Raw genomic sequence first — 18,604 nt, 5'->3', positions numbered from 1 at the left:
TTCCACTCACTCTCTGTTGGGTTGACCCCCTACCAAAATTCTGTTATACACTGACTGCCTCAGACTCAGTCTAAGTGTATCGCAGAACTTGGGATGGGGGCACTCAGAGTCATATAATTGGACAAGACAAGAGCAGGATACAAGAGCAGGATGCAAAGAAATATGCAGACAGTATGAGTTGCTGACAGAAACATGATGGTAGACCCATCAGATATGCAAATATACAATGGCATTCCTAACACAGATTATAATGGTGAACAAGTGTGGAAACCAAAGGGATTAAAACAAAATGTTTTATTTAGGCCTGCACACAAAATGTATCCATATGGCAGTGGTCTCTGTTGTCAAAGCTGTGATTGAATGTGGAAATGAATGAGCCATATAACTCAGCTATGACTTTAACTCATATACGTGTGAAGCCGCAACTACAAAGATTGGGATGCAATTCAATCAAAATGTTTATATTTCTGTAGAACTTATAAGGCATGTTTAATAAGAAGTTAAAATAAGTTGGAAGCTATATCTATTCATCTCCTGGATCATCCATTAGCTTGTCAAAGTGAAAATTTGTCTCCACATTTTTCGATTGTGCAAAAATGTTTTTATCATGAAAATACATTGTAGCGGTACTTACAACCTTATTAGCGTAGCCTACGTCCACCGTGTTGTATCTGATGTTGAAGTGGACATGTCATTCTTATTACACTCTCTGTGCATTGATTTTAGACTGGTGTAACCGACGGGGTTCCAACCTGGTGTCCTGTACACCAGTAGGACATCTTAGCCTGCTGAGCCAAAGCCTAGGCAATTTCTGTCATGGCTCAGATGGGAACCTGTGAGGAGGAGGTCAAAGGATGGTAAATTGTAACCAAGGTGGTTCAGTGAACACACATGCATGATGAGTAAGCCTAACCTTGGCTGAGACCTGAATATTAGTCTTCAGCTTATCAGGCCTATGCTTTTCCGGTACCCTGTGTGTTTGTTACACTAGTCTAAAATCCATGTACAGACAGCCCCATCATGGCTAGGATGTGCTTCTACATTGGGCTGTGGTGTTACTCTCCCTCTCCTGGTGCACACCCCCAATTGGCATACAATTGAAAAATGTAAATGCATTATTGAAAGAGAAAATGCTAATTGGGTAGTTGGAAAATGAAAACAACCACTATCAATTTCACTTTACACTTTGCATTTTCTGTTTACTATTTGCCTTTTTCTGTTTACCATTTACCATATTTTATTTAGAATGTCTGTTTACCATTTCCAATTTTCATTTATTTACTTTTTACTTTGAATTTAATTGTGTCATGAATCATGCACAGTGATGTAGTGTACCAGTCAGGCTTTAAAGACCCAGTGCAGTCAAAAATGGGATTTCCTGTGTTTTATATATATTTTTACACACTGTGAGGTTGGAATAATACTGTGAAATTGTGAAAATTATAATAATTCCCTTTTAGTGTAAGAGCTGTTTGAAAAGACTGCCTGAAATTTCAGCCTGTTTGGCTGGGATGCCTGGTGACATCGCTAGGCAGTAAATTTGTCTATAGAGAAAGATTGTTCCAAACCTCTCTACCAATAATAGCTAGTTTTCAGTTTTCCCCTCCCCACCCAGACCACTCCCAGACAGTCCTAGCAAAATTATTACTTGAGAAATTGCTCTTTGCAAAGAAGCTATTTTTGTTTATTTTTTACCATTTTATTTGAAAACAATCACAGTAAGGTATTTTTTATCCAGAAATGATTAAATATTGAGATTAAAACGGTTGCATTGGACCTTTAAAATAAGAGGATGATTAGAAAATAGTAGAAAGGAAAATAAAATAAAATTTTAAGAAACAAACATGGAATAAAATGTTTCACAAAACATGTTGTTACACAGGCATAATAGCCTAGGCATAATGGTGAAACCAGTTTTTCACTTTCTGTGTGAATTATTCGATAATTCATAGGCAGCTCATCCTAATTCTCATATGATTTGGAAGCGTGTAGCCCACAGAAATCGACAAATTTTATAGAAAGGTCTGATTGTTGTATTCAATTTCCATAATTTCTAAATCTTAATATGACATGATTTAAAAAAAAAAAAAAAAAATTGACTAACTGAATAATTAATTTGTCAAGCCAGTCGATTAAATTCGGGGATTTTCACTGCGATTATGTAAACATGCGCCCAAGAATGTTCTACGCATGCTCTGTGGGAAGCGTGTTTTGGTGTCAGATGCGCCGCTGTTGGCTAGCCTATGGAAATATTGTCAAGTCATGGTGGGCCATTCAATGGGGGGAGAGGGTGGATAATGACATTGTGTAATGCTAATAAAACATATGAGAGAACTCTTCTGAAATCAAATAATGGTTGTAGGAGGTGGCCGACTTGTGGGCATACAGGCAGATGTATAAAATCTCCACGCGTAAGTATAAAATAGGTTTTAGCTAGATAGCTAACGTTAGCCAACTAGCTTTACTAGATAGCCAACGTTGGCTAGCAACATAACGTTAGCTTGTAGCTAATTGCGCTTGAATGTTTTGGACAAGCGACGTAAAGTAGGCGGATGCATTATCTGCTTCTTGTGTGTACGTTTAGTTGAGATTGGCAATGCAACACATTGTTTTAAAATACATAGTAACAGTTAACGAGCTAACGGTACATTTTAGCAATTTCTCTTCCCCGTTGCTGTCACCTCAACATCCCGCCCCCATCTTTTCCCCATTGGTTAACGTTTCTGAGAGTCACACGTTGTGATCGTATCCTTGGTTTGTGAATGGTTCACCAGCCTGCCAGTCATCCCTGCGCCACTTGTTGCTAGGGGGTTGCTTGATATCGGAAATGAGCGCTATCAACACTTCCCTCTGGACGAGAAATACCGGTGGATGCTGGCTATGATGTTGTTCGGCTGCCTACTTTTAAACATTATTGACAGATAGACTGATGCATCGTTTTTATTGCTATTATTTTAATGCAATTGTGTATGTGTGAGTGACACATCGGTAAGCTGCACATCTTGAAAAGAAAATGGATGAGAGGGAGACTGCTAGGGATGGGAGTCATGAAGCGTAGCTACTGGAGGAGAACCCGAGACCCTCCCTCTTTCACCTTCACATCGATTCCTGTTATGCACTGGACTAGGTGATACATTTCAGTTGTACATTGTCAGGTTGGCATGTCAAATTGGTCATCTTGACTTGGGGTTGAGGTACAGTGTGTTCTCTAGAGAGAGTGGTTTTCAAACCTCCTCAGGGACCCCCAGTTAACAATTTGATTGTAGCCCTGAACTGGCTCGCAAGGGCTTTTTGATTCGTTGACAATTGGAATCAGGTGTGCTTTCTTTGGAATATATCAAATACATGGAACAGCTGGGGGTCCCCAAGGATAGGTTTGAACACCACTGCTTTAGGAAGTGGCGATGTGATGGTTTGCTGCTAAGGAGTATGTGTCTATTGTTCCCTCCCATAGAAATATGTGGAATAGGAGTTCCGGTTTGTTTTTGCATTCACTGGCAGTGCATATGCTAGGTTTATGGTTTAGAGTTTAGTTTGATTTGGCTATTCATGTTGGTTATCATTCAATTTGGTCATCTTAAATCGTTTGTGGCTGACTGCCCATTGTACATGTTTGAGGAAAAGCCTGTTTGTTTCAACATCTGAGGCCATACTCACATTTCATCTTGTCCGAACAATGTTCGGACAAGATATGTCATGTAATGTCATGTAATATATTCTTTTGACATTGTAATGTAATTTTTTTATATATATATTTTACTGTGAAATCATACTGTAGTACACAGCTTAGGTTGGAAGACATTTAACCTAACATTTAATCTAAGCTTGTTTACTCAACAAATTCACATTTCTTTATCCTGTCATACATTTTTTTTAAAGGTATCAAGGTTTCATTTGGCCTTGATCTCTCTCTGTCTGTCTGTCTGTCTGTGCAGGTATGGGAGGACTTACTGATGGGGAAGACCAAAGCCTGACCTAGAACACAGTTTACCCTTTTGACTGATATTGGGCGCACATACAAGACCACAGCAACCCTCTCTATTCTATTCACATTTTAAGCAAACTCTGCAAAATACTGCTAAAAGAGAAAGTTGCGAAAGTCCCTCTTCTGTCATAGCTGCAATTGTCATACTTTCATTGTTTATCCCAGTCTTTATCTCAGTATCAACTATTGCGCCACTCTAATTTGTCCCCTGTTCATTTTTTACTTTTTTACTTCACTTTTTGTTCCTTTGTAAAGAAATGCTTTACCTGAAAAAGTACTTCACAGAGGGCCTGATTCAGTTCACCATCCTCCTGAGTCTCATTGGGGTGCGGGTGGACCTGGACACCTACCTGAGCAATCAGCTGCCCCCACTGCGGGAGATCATCTTAGGCCCCAGCTCGGCCTACACCCAAACGCAGTTCCACAACCTCCGCAACACGCTGGACGGGTATGGCATCCATCCCAAGAGTGTGGACCTCGACCAGTTCTTTACCACCCGCCGGCTGCTGAACCAGGTGCGCCAGCTGGATCGCCTGTCAGTGCCCAGTCCAGAGCTGAGCACGTGGCTGGTGCACCGTGACCCTGAGACTGTGGTGTCCGCCGCCAGCCAGTCCAGCCCCAGCATCACCCTGGACAATGGGGCCGGCCTGGAGGACGTGAACAACTCCGAAACCCCGACCATGAGGGGTGGCGGCGGAGCGCCTGAGTCCACCTACAACCCAAGTGGAGAGGACAGCACCCTGGGAGCCGTGGCCCCTGAGGACAGCCAGGAGCAACGCAACAGGGATGGCAATGATGATCTCACCAAAGAGGTAGGAAAGCATGAGATAGTCTTGTGAGCCTGAGTAGAGGTGAGATCAAGGCAAGCAGGGGCATGGCACTTCTATTGTAATGTACAGGGAGGGATATGTTACTAGGAGGAAATAGGCCTACTTCTCAGATTGCTGTATATAGCTGTCTATCAGAGACGCCTTTTTATGTGTGAACCTTGATAAATCACCATTTTAATGAAATATAATTATTTCTGGCATTATTGTGTAATGTGTTTTTTGCATTATTGTAATGTCCTTGCATTAGAATCATCCTTGCCCCTAATAGTCACAGGACCACCACTTGGAGGCAGTGTGGTTTTGGGCGACACTAAGCCATTGTTAAAGTAGAATTAACTAAGTCTCCAAATGGATCACATGCTTTTATGGTAATTAAGTGGCTACGGTTGCATTAGTGGGCTTACATCAGGGATGGGCAACTAGCAGCCTGTGTGTGTGTGTGTGTGTGTGTGTGTGTGTGTGTGTGTGTGTGTGTGTATTAGTAACTCAGTTGGGGTCTCAACTTAATATGTTGAGTTAGAATAGTAGAATACATAAAGTGCAATTTTGAAATTTGGTTGTCCATCAGCAGTTTTTCCACTTATGTCAGTCACTGCCATTCACTCAATAAGCCCATGTCAGCTAGTGTTTTGCTCAGGGTAGGGTGGGGGGCAAAATTTTACTTAAGCCTCAAAGACTAGGGCTAGCTCTAAATGTATGTGTGGGTATGCATGGATGTGGGTATGCAGACCTGCAAGCCACTTCGGCCCCTCATGATTTTTTTAAGGCCCCCACCCCAATCAGTTGCCCATCCCTGCTTACATGATCTGAAGTTCCATGATTTTCTATGAAATATGACCTATAATTCAGCATTTCACTCATATTATAATTATCTTTTGGAAGGAAAGCGATGTTAAAAAAGCTGATTTTCTGTGTTGGAATGGTGTGGGCATGCATACCCCAACAACAGAATCTTGTCTCGGCCTATACCGGTCATGAAAAAATATTCATGTCAGTAGACTGCTGATTGGCCAACTCATCCTTTATGAGGAACTAGCATGTCTGTTTGAGACACACGTTTGATGTGGGTTGTTAAGTGTTTTTTTCCCCCTCCAATTTATGCTTTGGCCACAAGAGTACAGGATGAGTGAACAACATTATTTGTGTATGCGCTAACTGAATATGAACTTTTAAAAGGGAGATTTTGACTGGACAGTTACTTTAAATCGCATTATATATCTCACCTTGTGTTGACCTGAGGATGAAAATATCGAAATGTAAAGCCAACAGTATCACAGGTATAGGCATCCTTGATTTTTGCACCACAGTCAAGTACAGTACCATCAAAGTATTCATACCCCTTGACTTATTCCACGTGTTATATACAGCCTGAATTGAAAATGGATTATATATATTTTTTCTTCTCACCCATCTACACACACACTACCCCATAATGAAAAAGTGAAAATGTTTTTTTATATTATTGAAAATGAAATACAGAATTCTCATTTACAATAGTATTCACACCCATGCGTCAATATGTTAGCATCACCTTTGGCAGCGATTACAGCTGTGAGTCTTTCTGAGTAAGTCTAAAAGCTTTGCACACCTGGATTGTACAATATTTGCACATTATTATTTTAATAATTCTTTAAGCTCTATCAAGTTGGTTGTTGATCATGGCTAGACAGCCATTTTCAAGTCTTGCCATAGATTTTCAAGCCGATTTGAATCAACTCTAACTAGGCCACTCGGGAACATTCAATGTCATCTTGGTAAGCAACTCCAGTGTGTATTTGGCCTTGTGTTTTAGGTTATTGTCCTTCTGAAAGATTCATTTGCCTGTTGGAAAGCAGACTAAACCAGGTTTTCCTCTAGGATTTTGCCTGTGTTTTAGCTCTATTCTGTTTCTTTTTATCTCCAAAAACTCCCTAGTCCTTGCCGATGACAAGCATACCCATAACGTGATGCAGCCACCACCATGCTTTAAAATATGAAGAGCGGTACTCAGTGTTGTGTTGGATTTGCCCCAAACACAACGCTTCGTAATCATGACATAAATTGAATTTCTTTGCCACTTTTTTTGCAGTTTTACTTTAGTTCCTTATTGCAAACAGGATTAATATTTTGGAATATTTGTATTATGTACAGGCTTCCTCCTTTTCACTCTGTCATTTAAGTTAGTATTGTTGTGTAACTACAAAGTTGTTGATCCATCCTCAGTTTTCTCAGTTTTCAGCCATTAAACTCTATAACTGTTTTAAAGTCACCATTGGCCTCATGGTGAAATCCCTGAGCGGTTTCCTCACTCTCTGGCAACTGAGTTGGGAAGGAAGCCTGTATCTTTTGTAGTGACGGGGTATATTTATACACCCTCCAAAGTGTAATTTAATAACTTCACCATGCTCAAAGGGATATTCAATGTCTGCTTTTTTTTTATTTTTACCCATCTACCAATAGGTGCCCTTCTTTGCGAGGCATTGGAAAACCTCCCTGGTCTTTCTGGTTGAATCGGTGTTTGAAATTCACTGCTCGACTGAGGGACCTTACAGATAATTGTATGTGTGGGGTACAGAGATGAGGTAGTCATTCAAAAATCATGTTAAACACTTATTGCACACGGTGAGTCCATGCAACTTATTATGTGACTTGTTAAGCAAATGTTTACTCCTGAACTTATTTAGGCTTGACATAACAAAAGGGTTGAATACTTATGGACTCAAGACTTCAGCTTTTAATTAATTTGTAAACATTTCCAAAAACATTATTCCACTTTGACATTATTGGCTATTGTGTGTAGGCCAGTGACGCATCTAAATATAATAAATTTTAAATTCGGGCTGTAAAAAAAAATTTGTTGAAAAAGTCAAGGGGTGTGAATACTTTCTCAAGGCACTGTAGTTCTCTCTCCTTGAAGTGCTTTTTATTTTGAATTAAGTTGTGTAAGACAAGATGTTGTGCAACTCAATCAAGGGGGCTCTTTTCTTTGTAGTCCTAACATCTTTTTCACATCATTTTTCATGTGAAAAATCATTTTTCAGGACATCGATTTGATTGACATCCTGTGGCGACAGGACATCGACCTTGGCGCAGGACGGGAAGTGTTCAACTATAGCAGTCGCCAGAAGGAGAGTGAGGCGGAAAAGCCCAGCCCAGAGGAGGAGGAAAGAGCAGAGGCACAGGAGAGATGGAGGAATGGAGTGAACCTTCAAGAGGCTCAGCCTGTGGATGGAGAGACCGGGGAGAGCATACCAGAGCAGGTAGCTAAGGGAACAGATTGTGTTCATGATCTTGTGTGTCCACTGTAGTTGATAGTAAAGGGAGTGACTTCTGTGCTGTCTGCCCCTCCCCCAGATCCCAGGCCTTGGCTCTCAGACCTCACTGTCCCTGCAGGAATGCCTAAGGCTGCTGGAGGCCACCTTCCCTTTCGGAGAAGAATCTCCTGAGGTAAAGACATTTGCATGCTGTTTTATGACGTTACAAATGCTAGATTAACATTATAGTCTATGGAAATCAAAAAAACAATTGTGAGACTTTTAAAGGTAAACATCTTATCAGTTTCCAGCCCCTGTAGTCACAGCTGAGCTTGTGGTGGCCAATGAAGAAGCTCCATCCACATCTCGGGGCCTACCACTGCCTCCCCCGTTGCCCCAGTTGGACCTGGAGCAGCAGTGGCAAGACATCATGGCTATCATGGAACTACAGGTTTGTACTTGCGCTTTAATCACAACTGGTTCTCCAGTAAAAAAAAAAAAAAGTTTCTTACAATTATTTTCTCTTTTGAAGGAAATGGAGGTTAATAACACCTCAGAGAACTCCTTCCTCAGCACTACTTCCAACAGTACCAATACCAGTGGCAGCACAAGTGAGTCCGGCTCAGTTGGAAGCTTTGGACTTACTCGTTCCTCCACCCTTATTCACCAAGATGTCAGCCTTCACCAGGCCTCCCTCCCTAGCTGCAGCCAGGACTTTCCCACACTTTTCAATCCAGAGATGGATGCCACTAGCACCCCACGGACCCCCTTGCTTAGAATGTCCTCCAGCAACTCCTCCAACGTCAACTCTACATTCGGAGCCACCAATCTGACTGGACTCTTTCTCCCACCGCCTCTGAACAGCACCAACAACATCACTTGCACTCCAGTGTTGCCTGATCCCTTCAGCACTCTGCTGGAGGAGTCTATGCTGGATGAGATCAGTCTGCTGGACCTGGCAATGGAGGAGGGCTTCAACCAGGCCCAGGCCTCTCAGCTGGAGGATGAACTCGACTCGGACTCAGGCCTCTCCCTAGACTCCAGTCACAGCCCGGCCTCCCCGAGCAGCTCTGAGACCTCCTGCTCCTCCGCCGCTTCCTCCTCCTCCACCTCTGCCACCTTCTCAGAGGAAGGGGCTGTGGGATACAGCACTGACTCGGAGTCAGCTGCCGTGGAACCAGAAGAAGGCGCTGTGGGGGGCTACCAGCCCGAGTTCAACAAGCTCTGCCGCATGAGCTACCAGGACCCCTCCCAGTTCCACGGGCTCCCTCAGCTCGACAACATCAACCACAATCACACCTACAATTTACCACTGTCTTCATCGTTCGATGAACACCTAGAGCTACCGATTCCCACTGGCAAGAAAATGGGCCGTGAGAAGCAGTCAAAGCTTAAGCCCCAACAGGACTTCCTGGACAAACAGTCGAGTCGCGATGAGCGACGGGCTCGGGCCATGAAGATCCCCTTCTCAAACGAGAAGATCATAAATCTGCCTGTGGAGGAGTTCAACGAGCTTCTGTCCAAGCACCATCTGAGCGAGGCCCAACTGGCCCTCGTCCGCGACATTCGTAGACGTGGCAAGAACAAGATGGCGGCCCAGAACTGCCGCAAGCGCAAGCTGGATACCATCATCAACCTGGAGCAAGGGGTGCACGACCTGCGTCGTGACAAGGCGCGGCTGCTGAAGGAGAAGATGGAGTTTATTCGCTCCATCCGCCAGATGAAGCAGAAAGTGCAAAGCCTCTACCAGGAGGTGTTCACCCAGCTTCGGGATGAGGAGGGCCAGCCCTACCCCCCCAGCGAGTACTCGCTCCAGTACAGCGCCGACGGCAGCGTTCTGATCATGCCCCGCACCATGACAGATCAGCAAACCCGTAAGGCCGAAAAGAAACAAAAGGACAAAAAGAAGTGAGGAGGAAGCTGTTGCCTTTTCTTTCATTTAGCTAAAATCACTAAGAAAGATTTCTGCAGATGCAAGAGAGGTCTTTTTTCCTTTGAGAAGATTCTTGTGAGGAGAAACTGCATTGTTGACTACTTTTCCTGCATTAGGTTTTTTTCCTTTTCTTTTGTGGTTCCTGTGTTTTCTCTGGGAAACGACTTTGAAGCAGAAGTTCTTAATTTGAGTACTGAATTTTCATTGTTTGGGTGGAAAAAAAGGAACAAACAAGGAAAAGAAGGGCACCAGGCCATGATGTTATTACTTCATGTTATGAAGTGAAGGGAGTGGTATCAAGTGAAGTCAGAGTTAAAGGTAAAACTAACATTAAGTCAACATGAAACTGGGTGTAAATTCCGGTCTATTGTTAGTCAGCTTTGAACGGAATGTTAAACCAGTTTTCTTGCTTGGGCCTTGGAGTGACTGTTTCTGGAGTAAGTAGAAGTTGCACATGTAGAGGAAAGCTAAGACAGGGCCTGGAGATGTCAAAGGTTAAGATACCAGTGGGGTAAAGCGAGTCCATCATCCAGGATACCATTATCTTAACAATACCGCCGATACTAACCAAATGTGTTGTGCACTTCACTTGTACTCTAAGCAAATGTCTAGCTAGTCTGACACTGCACTCATTCAAAATGTGTTTATTACAAATACCACCGTTTTTGACTGGCCATTGACTTTGAGTCCCTTTGATGTAGGACACTGGAACACAAAAGAGGCTTGGAGAGTATTCTTGGGCTTGCCACGATGGTGGAACATGACAAGTATAGGAGATGGAACGCTGAGGAAGAAGGCACACGCTGCGTTACAAATGTATCAGCTTCTGTATATCTATATAGCTCTGTAATTTGTCCTTCTAAGGCTTGGCTGTATGCATCGTGCCGTGTCTCTGGCTATCCGTCTGCCGCAGGTTTAAGGGTGAGCTCTGCTGGTAGTCTTTTCGTTTTCCACACATCCTCATACTGTCCAGAATAAGCTAGGTTATAAGTCTAGCTTCATCATGTTGGGTCTACTCCCTGCCCTTATTGCATCACACACTGTGTGTTGTGCCTGTAACCACATTGCAGGAATTTTACAGGCCAGGGAATATTGATTTTGATAGCCGTCTTTGCAGGAAGTATTGTATGAACTGCAACCCTGTGGAAGTGTCCCGTTTTATTACAAATCAAATGCTCCCAACTTTACTATCATTAGGTTGGTTTGTTTCTTTGTAAGGTGACAGATGAGCCGTTCGGCTGTCGAGTAATTGCAGTGGTAGCCTTTGAAAGAGTTGTCATTCTATTTGATAGTTACCTGAAGCAATGGACAAGACAGTTGATGAATAGCCTAGTTGTCAGCTTTAATAGTCTACGGTCATACGTGTCATTTAGAATTGTAAACCAATTGAATCGAACTGAGTGAACTGACAAGGATAATATGTGAAGTGAGAGCCTTGTTTTCGAATGCCTTTGTTTCACAAGCACATTTCTAAATTCGATGGTTTTGAGAACAAAAGGTTATTGGACTTATCAGAACATTAGAAGTGCTATTGCCTGAGCTTATGTGTTTTTTGGGGTCAAATTGTGTTTTAGCATGTACCCCTAATCAAAAAAAGACTAGGCCATTTATTAATGCAGCAGAGATAGCTGTTTAAAGAGAATGAGTACATTTGTGAACCCCAGATCTACAGTGAAGGATGGGAAAGAACTAAGTCGCTGCACTGATGAATGTCCTATGTTCTTCTTCATCCACATAACTTTCATAGTTCTTGTCATCATTACCCTCCGAGGGGAGCCAAAGTAAAAATACTTTCGCTTTTAAACAGATGTTTCATGCAGTACTAATTATTTCGTAGGGGGAAAAAAGTTGCTGTCTCAATTTAAATGAAGAAAGTTGTTTGTTCTCGCACTTCAGAAAACATTTGATATTTAAGACGCGCAAACGTTCACCTGCATTGCAACACAATGCAAAGCCCATTTAAGTTATTACTTCTTAGTGCTGCTTTTGTTAATGGTCTTGTTTGTTCTGTAAATATTTTCTCCTTTTGTCATTCTTTTCTGTAGTTTGTCTGCATTTTGCACAGCCCCTGCTTTGGTTATGTATTTTCTTTGGTTTACATTTAAATATTTGCTGGCAATCTGGGATTGTTATTTTATTAATTAATAAAGTGTTTATTTTCATCTGTGACTGCATCATTTGCATGATTTAATAATAAGATGAAATGTGTCCATTTGGGGGGAATAGAATGTCTGATCATTAGGTTTTGTGAAGATAAATACATAAGGCCTTAATGTATCCAACTATTTACACAAATTTGAAGCTTAGACTCTGTCAGTATGAGACAGATGACAATTGTAACAAGTTGTTTATTCTCCAAAAACAGACAAGCAAGTCCTGTTTATGAAAATGTTAGAATAAGATGGACAAATGAGCAAAGTAAAAAAAAAAAAACATGGTTTTCAAAAATGTGTTGTCACCTCAATACACTAAAACGGTCACAAAATGAGCAAAGATTAACATTGTTTTGCACTATAAGCTACAAAACATTTACATAAAACTAAATGGCACCGTTGACTTGTTTACAAGACTATGAATGATAACATTTCCACCAGCCTACACAGTAATGTACAAGGCCTAGACCTCTTAGTCAACTGCCCTGTGAAAATGATCTCGTAGTATCCAAATGGTCACTAGAGTGAATCTTAAAACATTTAACACTACATTATACATTTCTTCCAGGGTTGTGATTTCTCAAGAGAACCCATAGCCTGTATTGACTTTGGTCATATCCAGATTTTAACCTGATGGGTGATATAAAACCAAAAAGGGAGTCCATGTGCTGTCATGCTTGTCTCAGACCCTTTGCCTAGAGCCCCCTAAGCCCTTGACACTACCTCTACAGTCTTCAGAACCAGCTTGATACCTCACACCTCCAAAACGGCTAGTTCTTGTCGTCCTTCTTCTCCTCCTCCTCGGTGGGGTAAGAGTGCCACGTGAGCCGTTCCTCATAGAAGGATATGACCACCTGTGGACACTTCACATTTGCTTCCTTCGCTGGTACCAGGTCTGCTTCATCTGAGTTTTTCCTACAAGAACAGGCCGTGTAAAGAGAACCACGAGTTGGATGAGTACTTAAGTGGTGGGTTCTGGCTTGTTCAGGGATTGTAGTGGCGCTATGAAATAGGTTAGGATGCATAGAATGAAGAGATTAAAGGAAATGGATCCACTTTTTTTATTGATGCATAGGCATGATAAACAGAACACAGGGTTATGGGAATTGACAGGTATATTGACTTGCGACTGCTGCATGATTAGGTCTAGTAGCATAAAGGTAAAACATTTTATAAAAATGAATAGGGCAATTAAGGGCTATACAAACCATTTCATGAGGAACATGAGTTCTCCAGTGGAGTCAGTGGCGCCAATAATCCTTTCTGGATCCAAACCTCGAGTGAAGCCCCTTAGTTTCTCTGGCTAAAACAAAGGGCGAGTGTCACTCAATGTGAAAAAGACTAAATGATTCCATCTGTGTACGCGCTTGTCTTTACAACTCACGTCATCTTTTCTCTTCTTGGGTCGACTTTCCTCTCCTCCCACATTAGGCTCTGCAGACTTCCTCTTGCCTACAGACTCATGAGCGGATTTCTGTTTCTGCAGAAACAGTGAAATCAGGTCGGGACAGTCCAAATTATCCTCTGGCTCCCATGTGTTGTCATCACTGAAGAAACAAAAGCAGTGTTAATTAAGCCAGAAAATGGCATTGGAGTGAGAGGGGTTTTGTTTGGTCAATACAAGCATTCCACATAGGGATAAAAAATATATCACATCTGTATTGTGTAAACTCACTCCGAAAAGCCTTTCCACTTAAGAAGGTACTCCACTCTCCCTTTCACCACCCTTCGATTCAAAACTTTCTCCACCACATATTCTTCTTCCTCTTCCTCCACGGCCACCACATCCTCAGCTGCCTTCTCCTGTGTCTTCTCAGCCGGTGTCGTCATCGTCACCTCAGACTGGGTGGGGGCCGTGGGTGCAGGTGGAATGATGGCTGTGGGCGCAGGGTTAATGTCGGCTGTGGGTGCAGGAGCAGCAAATCACGGCTCCAGAAAACGCCCACTCTGTTGACGGTGACACTTATACTGAACTTTTCATTAAAGGGGTTAACCCCAGTTGAAACAATAAAGTGCCGTCCCGCCTCTGTTTTGGTAAAAAGCTAAGGGATGGGGCTGGAGAAATGTAACCAATCTTAAATGTATAGACAGCGCTATGGTTGCAAGGACTGACCACCCAATATATCAAAATGATAGTTTTAAGCATGTTTTGAGGCTATAGAGTATTTGTATACATTTACTGTTTACAAACATTGGAGAAAAACAATTATATTTTGGGTTCTGATGGGGTACGACAGTTTAACTAAGTTAATGAGGCATTTATAAGTTATATTCTTCAAGAATGAATGTGTATTCAGTCATGACTGAAATTATTGGCACCCTTGATAAAGATAAGCAAAACAATCCTGAGCAATATTGTATGTAAAAAAAAAATATATATATTAAAAAGGGAAAGAGATTTTGTTTGTAGTCATAGAGAAAGTCTAAAAGATAGGAGTAAAGTTTTCCAGCACCCTCCCCTTGCAAGGATAACGGCACCAATCCTTTTTCTAAAATGTTTGATGAGATTGAAGAACACATTTGGAAGGATCTTAGACCATTCCTCTATACAGAATATTGCCAGATTCTTGCTATCCTTCATCTGCGCTTATGGACGGCCCTCTGACAATTCAAACTATACGTTTTCAATGGGGTTCATATCCAGAGACAGATGGCCATTGCAAAATGTTGATTTTGTGGTCAATTAACCATTTCTTTGTAGAATTTGATGTGTGCTTGGGGTTATTATCTTGCTGCAAGATCCACTTGCGGCCAAGCTTCAGATTTACTGGCATGTAAATCTTGGTGGGGCAAACACAAACATAATGTTGGGGATGCATGCCAGTAAAGCCACTACACAACACTAAACAATACATTAATTGCACCATAAAGGTGACAAACCGCCCACAAACTGTTAGGGCTTACATAAATCTGTCCCAACAGCAGTCCCAACACCTTACCACTGCTACACCTGGCTATCAGCAGAGCCTTGTCTGGCAGCGAAACAGTTCATTCAGCCTCATTTACTGCCGTTGAAAAAAAACATAGCTTATATGCCTGACTTGCTTAAACAAATGTGGTTTCTACTGACAATTGAGATGTACAAACTATGGCATAAGGGACGACAAGCAGATAAGAGGAAATCCGTAAATTCTATTAAGACATTAATAAGCGAGCTAGGACAGACGTAGTCAATATAACTATTTGTTCAGCACTTTTGAAATGTACAGCGACAGAATTCAGAACATTGGCCGTTCTTACAGTGTTCTCCCTGTACACCAAGTCAGAACCGTATGATAAATAAAGGGGCCATATAAGCAGACAATGACAGCTCTTACAATATTCAATGATTACATTTCTCTAAAACAGGTTATAGGCTACATGTGCACCACCAAGTCAGAACAGTAAGTGAAATTAAGAGAGGAAAATAGACCAAATTATTAGGGTGAGCCACATGGGCTACTAACAGCTTACTACACAATATACTCTTAGTATTACTTTCTTAGCTACAGTATACACATCTCTCTGGTATATTATTTATGCAGCAGCGTACAACACATTTTTGGACTCACCTTGTTGTGCTGTTCTCACTTTAACAGGCAGTCTCTCATGGGCAAATTGTCAAACTTTGTCATCTAAGTCTGGCCTTCTCTGGATTTATGGTGATTTCAAGACAACTGCGTTTACATTTGTTTGTGATAATAATCCCAAGCACATATCAAAATCCACCAAAAAAATCTACATTTCCCAATGGCCATCTCAGTCTCTGGACATGAACCCGTTGAAAACCAGTGGTTTGATTTTGAAGAGGGCCGTCCATAAGGCAGACAAATATCAAGGATCTGGGAAGATTCGTAATGGAGGATTGGTCTAAGACCCCTCCCAATGTGTTCTCCAATCTCATAAAACATTTTAGAAAAAGACTCAGTGCCGTTATCCTCATAAGAGGAGGGTGCTAGAGTATTGAAAACAGGGGTGCTAATAATTTTGACCCCTATCTTTTTTAAATGTATTTTCTTTTACATTTTTAACAAAATCTCTAAGCAATTGTATTTGTATAAAATAATTCCACTTTTTTTGAGGATACAATAGCTCAATGTTTATTATTTATTTTAATACCGGTTTTTTTTTGCTCATCTTTATCAAAAATGGATGTAGCAGCTGCAGATTGTCCCTTTAAAGCCTACAAATGCTAAGATCTATGGCAAGGCTCTCCAACCCTGTTCCCAGAGAGCTAACATCTTGTAGGTTTTCACTCCAACCTTAATCAAACACCTAATTCTTATAATTAACTTGTTGATAAACTGAATCGGGTTACTTACAACTGGGGTTATAGTGAAAACCTACAGGATGGTAGCTCTCCAGGAACAGGGTTGGAGAGCCCTGCTCTATGGCATCTTGTGAGACAAATAGCCTCACCTTTTGAATTGATATACTGTAATTCAGTTAAACAAATGAGAGGTAGATGGGAAACTCAACACTGAGTGCCACACATAAATGATAAACGCCTATGTTTACCCATTGCTGCAGAAGTATATTTGTTAGTAGAAATAGCAGCTTGAGTTTTGCAAAAACATATGCTCCCTTGCCCCACACAGACAACACAGTGACATTGTATATATGAAAAATGTTATAAGACCTTCAGTAAGAGTGGGAGCATCATTAGAAGGTTCTGTAGACTCGCTCATACTCATCAGGTAGACCGTGGGACCAGCAGTTGGTTCCTGGTCAAAGTCAAGAATAGGGCAATGAGGGTCAGGAATCAATAAAAGGTAGACAGGAAACAAAATAGCATTGGAGAGAAGGCGATTCATCAGTGGCTACATGTCTATATATACATTTTTTTGTACGTTTTACCCCTTTCTCCCCAATTGGTAGTTACAGTCTTGTTTCCAGTTCTCTAACAGGGGCCCTTTGCATAGGTGAGTAAAAAATTATGTAAAAACTTGGTTATTACAGGTTTACTATGCCTAATGTCACAGTATTTTGTTCTTTTTGGGGGTAGATAATTAAAAGGCATGTGCAGTAAGAGACCAGTGCGCAAATGTCAAACATCCAATGAGCACAGCGCTCAATAGAAGGCAGAGACTATGGATAGGTTGGCCACTGGCAGTTCCAATTTTAATTACCGTGGCAATCATGCAGGAGATGGTGAGTTAACACACATCCTTCAATCTGAACAATCGGAGGGCTAGCTAGCTACCGCTTACAATACGAGGTGATACCAAAGTCAAAGGTCGTTATGAAATGATTTGGTCATACTGTATCATGATGTGCAAATAGTGATCAGTTAGCTAAAGATGGTTTGAAAACTCTTCAGTTAGCAGTCTAGCTTGCTGCCTGTGTTATTGAGCTATTTAACGTGAACTAGTTAGCCAGCATTTAGAGTCATGGTCATGGACCAGCAGTGACACGGACGAGCTCTCCACTTCTAGTATACACGCCACTCTCCTCCATATTGGTTTAAAAAAGAAAACAAAAGCAGCGTTACTCCGCTAGCATGCCCATTCTGAATGCGTTAGCTATCTAGCTAAGTAATCTAACAAAGGCGCAATGTATATGGGAATGCATTGTATATTATCTTTCCGTAGTTAGATACACGCTGTCGCTATATAACAGTAGCTAGAAACTATTTCCCAACACAAAACGTGCAGGTAGCTAACGTAGAGAGAGCAAGGATATAATTCATGGAGCGTTAACTCACCTCAAAACGAGTTATTCGATAGTGAAAAATAGTCTGTCTTTAAATGATGTTGAGATATGATTCGAAAAATAACCTCGATTAAAATTTCTTATATAAATCAGTTTAGTTGATTATATTCAATCAAATATGAGCTTGTGTAAGCTAAATAGATCGTGTCCGCCCCCTTAATGTCCGATCATAAAAAAAAACGACGTTTGTACACATGCATCGATTCCACATTGTGTGGATTATCTCGACGAAGCAAGTCCTCGTGTAGCTAGGTTTCCCAGATGTTGTGGAGATTAGCTAGTCGTTCGAGCTGAAGTGAGCGTGCGAGCGAGGTATCTATCCGCCCCGCTCGAACAACCCAGCGTTTTCTTCTGAATGCGAATAATTGTGTCCTGTCCATAACAAGTGTCGGTGATATAACATTTAACATGAACGTAAACGGGCGAGTTTGTAATTTAATAAAACTAAATGATTTTGAGTTTGCCCGGAAACCGATATTACGTTGCGACTGACGTCATTTTATTTAACAGAAACACCTCTCATTCCATACCTTTAATTCCAAATAATGTATTTAATAAATTGGGAGGTCTTCCATTTTTTTTTATGTAATTATATTCCTGAAAGATTACCCGCTAAATTGGCTAGGTTTCACCAACAAGCTTTAATGGCCTAGAAAATATGTTTCCTGCAAAATCTTTCCCAACATAAAGCTCTTTTGTGGAATAATTCAGACGTAACTGTAAGGAATAAGTCATTGTTCTACCCCAGCTGGCGTGAGAGGAATATTGACTTTGTTCTT

At 41.4% G+C, this 18,604-nt stretch overlaps 2 protein-coding genes across 7 annotated transcripts; one reads left to right on the top strand and one right to left on the bottom strand.

Moving 5' to 3' along the window:
• Positions 1-2,174: 2,174 nt before the first annotated feature.
• LOC115201041 (endoplasmic reticulum membrane sensor NFE2L1) lies at positions 2,175-12,147 on the top strand. 2 transcript variants are annotated; one of them, XM_029764261.1, is made up of 6 exons: positions 2,175-2,411; positions 3,936-4,797; positions 7,836-8,054; positions 8,149-8,241; positions 8,353-8,499; positions 8,581-12,147. In XM_029764261.1, the coding sequence occupies exons 2-6, from the start codon at positions 4,243-4,245 to the stop codon at positions 9,958-9,960; spliced, it is 2,394 nt and encodes a 797-aa protein (XP_029620121.1). In that variant the 5' UTR covers positions 2,175-2,411; positions 3,936-4,242; the 3' UTR covers positions 9,961-12,147. The 2 variants fall into 2 exon arrangements, with proteins under 2 accessions (XP_029620121.1, XP_029620122.1); XM_029764262.1 differs by lacking the exon at positions 2,175-2,411 and adding an exon at positions 2,453-3,127.
• A 153-nt stretch (positions 12,148-12,300) lies between these two features.
• Positions 12,301-18,160, bottom strand: LOC115201042 (chromobox protein homolog 1-like). Of its 5 annotated transcripts, none has more exons than XM_029764266.1 (6): positions 17,818-18,160; positions 16,753-16,837; positions 13,810-14,011; positions 13,519-13,681; positions 13,343-13,437; positions 12,301-13,049 (listed from the first exon to the last, which is right to left on the bottom strand). In XM_029764266.1, the coding sequence occupies exons 2-6, from the start codon at positions 16,805-16,807 to the stop codon at positions 12,905-12,907; spliced, it is 660 nt and encodes a 219-aa protein (XP_029620126.1). In that variant the 5' UTR covers positions 16,808-16,837; positions 17,818-18,160; the 3' UTR covers positions 12,301-12,904. The 5 variants fall into 5 exon arrangements, with proteins under 5 accessions (XP_029620126.1, XP_029620125.1, XP_029620127.1 ...); XM_029764265.1 differs by having other exon boundaries at positions 13,810-14,035; positions 17,818-18,155; XM_029764267.1 differs by having other exon boundaries at positions 13,810-14,081; positions 17,818-18,153.
• Between the last annotated feature and the right edge of the window lie 444 nt (positions 18,161-18,604).

The sequence above is a fragment of the Salmo trutta genome, chromosome 10 (assembly GCF_901001165.1).
Source record: "Salmo trutta chromosome 10, fSalTru1.1, whole genome shotgun sequence".
Classification (NCBI taxonomy): Eukaryota; Metazoa; Chordata; class Actinopteri; order Salmoniformes; family Salmonidae; genus Salmo; species Salmo trutta.
This window is presented reverse-complemented; position numbering and strand designations above follow the sequence as displayed.